Here is a 6,642-nt window from a genome sequence, read left to right on the forward strand (position 1 = left end):
TCGCTTTTCGAGGATCGCCGTAAAAATAGCCTGGGACTCACAGGGAGGCTATCTTTACGGCACTCCGTAAAAATAGCCACTGCGTATAATTTTTGTCTATTCGGACTCGAATAGTCACTTCGATTAGTTCGTTATTGTAACCCTGACTTCCAGTTACTTCCATTCAGTTTCGATTTCACTTTGACTTTGGAGAGTGGAACTAAATTACACTCTGGACGACAACAAAACATTATAACAAAACTCAGGGCTAAGATCCATAGAATGCGCAACCAAACGGATCGCCAAAAAGCGCTGCGCGACCCGCTGATCAACAAAATGCACAACAATCGATGGATTGTCACGATTTTCCTCGATCAACCAAATGCGCTGCACGATTGACGGATCGCGCAAATCGACAGATCGCGCCCAACACATAATGTGCTGAGCCAGGGACCAGAACGAAGGCGAAGTGCCGAAATAGGCTTCGGGTGACATAAACCCGGCCCCGCAAGAGTGGGGCTAATCTTGGCCTAGGCCTACTTTACAACTTTACATCTAGATTCTAGATCACCTTTTCTTGTCCCGCACTGCTCTTCCAGCCTTGAGTTGTCACTTCAGCGAATTTAAAATAATTTTCAAGTTGTTCTATCTCCTCTTCAGAAGTACGAGATCTACCAACAACCTGGAAATGTATGTCTTTTTCATCCTGTTCAAGATCAAAAGACACTTTCTTCATGTCCATTATAAGTACAAATATCTGATCTCTATAGGCTAAATTTAGATTAGAAGTCCAGATTAATATCTTGATTCTATGACGGATTGACGTCCTTCACTCTCTACTTCGTCTTGCAATTCCTTTTCAAATGAAGGGGGCTTTCACCTTTTGAAAACTGATGATAGTGCAATGACACTGATACGACAGGCAGTCAACTACTAAACAGACGTCTAGGTCTAGAATCTTGATCGAGATGGAGACTAAACTCTCACCACAAACAATCTCTGAACGCCAATCAAAATGAAAAGCAAAAAGAAACGCATGCGAAAAAGAAAAGCCGAATACTATGATCAAGAGATTCTGTCTCGCTCTTTCTTCGACCTTAAAAAAATGGGACCTCAGTGGCTCCCAACCTCAGGTAGTTCAGAGTAAAAAGACTTACCTTTTGTTTATATCGTGTCCCACGAGGGGTGAAACTGAGTAATGGTCAGTAAGGAGCCTTTTGTCCGTCTTCCTCCCAACCTTGCTGAGTGGTGACTGTGTCTAATTTTGTAGCCTTATCAACAAGCGAGTCAACATACCCGGATGTTAGATCTAATCAAAATCGCCCTAAAAAATAGAAGAGCTCCTATAAATGTAATTTATGTTTTCTAGGAAAGAAAAGCTACATCTAGATCTATGATTGTCAACTGCTGAGACTACCATGAAATCGACTTACTGTCAACAACAGAACGCCCTACACTGACTGCTGCCCTCCTGCCTGCCTGCCCACTCACTCCTCACTTTCGTGTCCTGTGCCCTCTCTCAAAGTTGTGACAGTGAGCAACGCGCAACGTTCCAAGAGATGGAACTGAGCCGTATAAAACAGTTGATTTCATGAGCCATCGTAGATCTTGGTAGTGAGTGAGTCAAGCGACAGTCCCACGAACACAGAGTAGAGGCGGGAGATATATTCGATTGTGATGGCCATGGTTTTTAGAATTTAAAGTGTGGAGAGTGTAGGAGTAGAGGAAGTTTTTTACTTACTAACTAAACTTTACTTCTACGAACTTCTAACGGCTACGCTACGACACGGTAGGCCTACTGTGTTATGAGTCTTACGAAATACTACTTAGGCTAGACACTGTCAACATTGCACTGTAATTTAATTTGGGACTTTTGACACTTGTCACATCTGCTTTTTTTCTGGCTTTACGATGTAACTAATCTTTGACATTCCATGATTCCACTATCGTCATCCAATTTCTTCTCTTAGATTTCATCATTCATTTGCTAGCTCCAGTGTTGTATCCTGGCCAAGATCATGATGAAATCTCTTTACTCAAGATTCTAAAGCTAGCAGGATCTAGACTAAGACTTCTTGAGCCTTTTCTAAATCTACATTTTTAGATTTGTTCAATTTATTGACCAATCGTTCTGATGGCTATTATCCACCGTAGCCGTAGTAAGTAAAATATATAATATAAGAATATATCAAAATTAAGGAGGCATTGTATTGTAGACTAGAGTTTAAGGCAACTTTAAGTGCAGAGATGGTTCATTCCACTGTGAGCCTGTACACAAGACATCACAAGTTGTCATGTTTGAAAAGAAACCAGTGGGGTATTTGTGAACAGTGTAATAATACCCTGTTTTTAAAAAAAGAGATCATAAGGTATCTTTGCTTTTACTCATGCACTGGTGTTGGAGGTTGGTTAAAATTAAGGCCATTCTGCTGTATTTTTACCCAAAACATTTTTTAAAGTGTAGCAGAGCTTTTAATGGTTCAGTAAAGTAACTAAAACCAGTATGGGAACCTACTGAGATGGATGGAGTCTGCTTCTAAGTCAAAATGTATATTATTATATATATGTATATTTATAAAATATATTTATATATAGAATCTATACACAGGAATTCTCTGCTGACATTAACTTCAAGTGGTACAATATAATTTCTTTTGCGAAGTAGATATCATGGAGCCTTCTAAACATAGAAGTTGCAATGTGAAACTAGGGGGGAAAACTGACATTTGAAATTTTTTCATGGTACCTAATATACGGAATTTTGGGTTAACGGCTTCGTGTTACTTTACTAATTTAGACTTCTTGCAAAGCATTTTATAACAGTTCTTTTCCTGTGAAACGCTAGAGCTGGTCACAAAAAGGACAAGTGTCGCATAATTTCTCTTTTCTGTTTTTTACCAGCTCCACTAGTTTTAACACTAATACTAATAAACTAAGAATTTTCTAAATTTTCAGCGTTGTTGCTATTTGTTCTTCTGTCTGTTACAGCGGTTGGAGACCTGAAGACAAGAACGATGGTCAGCCGAATTTTGTACACAGCTTTTTCATGCTATTCTTCTAAAATGTTTCTTGCACATACGTTTCAATCTTCAAGACAATGGAGGAGTTTTGCCCCTTTCTTGACTGGAGCTAAGTTAAGTCATCGGAGGAAACACACAAAGCCGTCAATACCCCCTACACGGATAATGAGGTTGTACTCAATTCATGGAGCTATCACCGATGCTGGTTCTGCCAAAGAGTTTGTCTATGCTTTAGACAAAAATGAAAGGAGACATTTGTATGCTGAACTGGCTCGCTTTCACGGAGATGAAGCTCTCAGTAAGTATTCATGTTTCTCCGCTTTATGTAGTGGAATCTGGCACTCAGCACTTTTTGGCCATATGGAGTTGTTGATTATCTGAAAGTTTGTGTTTATTTGGCTTGCTTTTGGTGAAAAAAAATTACTCCTATCTTGAATAGAGGTTGAGATTTTATTATATTATTTTCAATTTAAGAAGGAGGAGGAGGTAGCCTGGTGTCAGAGAGGTAATTAATCAACATAAAGTTGTTGCTAAAGTCTTGTTTCCAAATCTTGATTGTGTGTGGAAAATTTTGGAAATTTCCATTTTTTTATTCCTTTGATCGACTTTTTTTTTCAGTAAAATCCGCTAACAAATGGGTTTTTAAGTATACAGTGTAAGACGAAATCGCAAGGGAGCCAGAAAAAAATTCCGTCTTAGACAGGGGAATTTAGGGGGAGATGGATGTTTGGGGGGGGGGGGGGTCAAAAGCCCAACCAGTGGGATCAAGGATCGCTTGTCCGATCGACAAGCAGTGGTCAAAATTTCACACCTCTCAGCTGCTATCCTCTCTGATAATGACATCATGCGTCAGTCTTACTTATCCAATTACCACCAGTGCTTGCCTGCCATAGGACCACTGTTTGAGCTATTAAAACAGGAACGTTTGAACATCTCCTTTGCCTCCACCCTTAGCTCCACCCATCGGTGTAACAAGCACAGTCAACCAATGCCACCCCTCACTGCCATCATGCAACAACGAGATTCGAGGAACTCTTTTCTTGGCTGGCATTGGTCAATCTAATTTCACACCTCTGGCTTCTGGCTACCCAAGAAAGTTTCTGTAATGGCTCGCAACTCGAGCACTGTCACGGGCAGCCATGAGATTTCACGCCCACACTACACTGACCATCTGCATCGCTCAGGGCTCACATGATGGGGTAACATTTACCCTCAAATTGCACCCCTTCTCCCCGTCCTCGCCCAGCAGCATAGTGTTAAGTTTAGAGCCATCCGAACAATACTTGCGAGTTTTGTTTCGAATCAGGGTTGAACGGACAAAGCATTTTCTGTCTTAGACAGGTAAAACCCTTGGAAGGGAGCGGATTTTTCTTTCCATTTCCGCGTTGGACAGGTTTCCGTTTTATACAGGTAATTAAAGAGGAATTTATCAACGGGGGAGCGGGGAGATTCCGTTAAGAAAGGTTTCCGTTTTACACAGGTTTCCGTTAAGGCAGGTTCGACTGTACATTTAAAAGTGCTGAGCCCCCCTAAAATTTTTTGGTAAAAATTGCTCAATGGATGGAAATTGTCTGTTTCTTCGATTTCATTATTTTTACAAGTGCCTGATTCCACGGTGTCGTGACTTATTGTTACCTTTTATTTAAGTGCCATACATGTATGTTCAGGATTAAGTTGCTACAGTTCTATTCTTTCTTGTCCTACCTTAATTTATGCCAGGCAACATGAGTCACAAAAGAAGCAAAGCTTTGATGTCCTTTTTTATTATGATAATAATTTAGCATTTCATTTATAATAGGACTAGAGCAAATCCACACTCTACAGCATGCACTCTGCACTTTACAACTCTATTATTACCCCAGCAGACCCTGAAACACTCAAAAAAATCCTGGGCTTGGCGTCTCGGTAAACATACAGAAGTGCATGTAGCCGATGAAGCGCTGAAACACTAACAAACTGACAAGAATCTTTTACTTTATGTAAATGCGTACCCAGTCGGACCTGGGTGACAAGGGGGTACAGTGCCTTTCCTAAGGACACAACATCAACATCAAGCCCTTGATGAGATTCAAACCCATGACATTTCAGTTCCAAGTTGGGGAGGGATGGGATGGGTGCTGCTCTTACAATTCTGATACATGATATAACTTTTGGAATGATAAATGTTGGAAGTTGAAATCCACCTAAAATTGTCTAAGACGGTCAGCCATTGTCAGGAGAAAAGTGACCATCTTTGACTGGTGGGCATCTTATATTATAGGGCCTACAGTGTCATCATAATGTAAAAAGATGTATACAGTGGAAACTGGTTAGTGGCTGTTTTTTATAGGCGATTGTCGTATGACTTATACATGTGGCCGTTTGAACAGGTTTGAATTCTTTTTGCTACTGATTTCTTTGAAGTCTTCATGAGACAGCTAGGAATCTTGTCCTTGACTAGAAATAAAAGCATGAGGCAAGTTGTTTGCAGTAAGTAAACTGTATTTGAAATTGTCAGTGTTTTACAGCCTCAACTTTCACTGAAATTAGATAACGTAGAAGGCGGGCCACTTAAACTAGGTTAAACTCAGTCTGTCTTGACCCCTCCGAGAATTTTACCCCCTATTTGAACTTTAAGGTGTAGATTGTGTTTTTTTGTTTTTGTTTTTAGTACGGATTTTACGGCACTTGCAGCACAGTTATGTTAATAGAGATGCCTAAATTAGAGGTGTTTTAAGAGGGTAACAAACACAATAAAGAAGGAGGGGAGATCAGGATGATAAATGTTTGACAGGAAGGAAACAACCTGAGTGAACCACACCAGAGCACTCACCAACCACCCACGTTGGCTGTGTTGTTGTGACTTGCATTTTGTTAGCATACACTGTCTTATTTATCTATAAATATGTGCTATAACAAAAAAGGAGTGGATGGTACTTGTACTCTGATGCTGTCCATTTGTAGTTTTTTTCATTTTTTGTATTCTATTTTACAGTCATCTGTCTAAAGTCATTTTCAGGTGAAATGTGATTGTCATCGTAAAAGTTCTGCAGGGGAGAAAATTGTGTTTTGTGCGAGAAATCATATGTATTGGTTAGCACCTCTTGCAACACTGCAAGGTTTAATAAATGATCCCCATAAGTCCAGCCTCTTATCTTATTGATCATTTATTTTAAATTTCTATCTCTGATAAGTCTGTGATCTCACTGACTTACCACAAACACATCACAGCTAAACAATAGTAAAAGATAACGTTGAAATGAAAATTAAATGGAGGTTTCCCTTTAAATCATCTTTAACATCTGCGCACCTTGTCTGACACTTAATGTCCTACATTTCTGAAATGTGAATTACATTTTATACGTTCATGTTATATTATGTTATTATTATTATTTAAAACATGAGACACGACTTATTTTTAGTTTCAGTTTGGTAAAAATGTTACATGTTCTGCGTTCGCAACTGCATAAGATTATTTGGCTAAGGTCATGTGAGCGCACGGACTTACGTTGATACTGCATTTTTATTTAGTATTACATGTTACTTAGTCGTCTGTTTGCTGAGATGTTGTATGCCTCTCAGCCAGGGGTGGCCCTGTCCACATAACAGTAATCAGTTAACTAAAATATTTCTATTGAAGGCGTAAAGTGCTTACAACGGGGGG

The 6,642-nt window shown here is 39.6% G+C and overlaps 1 protein-coding gene across 1 annotated transcript in view; it reads left to right on the top strand.

The window, feature by feature from the left end:
• Window positions 1-1,444: 1,444 nt before the first annotated feature.
• LOC106012135 (transmembrane protein 65) overlaps window positions 1,445-6,642 on the top strand; it is a gene marked incomplete in the record, with an annotated part of 60,361 nt that continues 55,163 nt past the window's right edge. The window contains 2 exon segments of the mRNA XM_035970512.1: window positions 1,445-1,768; window positions 2,968-3,297. Of these exon segments, the coding sequence (XP_035826405.1) occupies window positions 2,994-3,297 (304 nt within the window).

This window comes from Aplysia californica, unplaced genomic scaffold (genome assembly GCF_000002075.1).
Source record: "Aplysia californica isolate F4 #8 unplaced genomic scaffold, AplCal3.0 scaffold00012, whole genome shotgun sequence".
Taxonomy (NCBI): Eukaryota; Metazoa; Mollusca; class Gastropoda; order Aplysiida; family Aplysiidae; genus Aplysia; species Aplysia californica.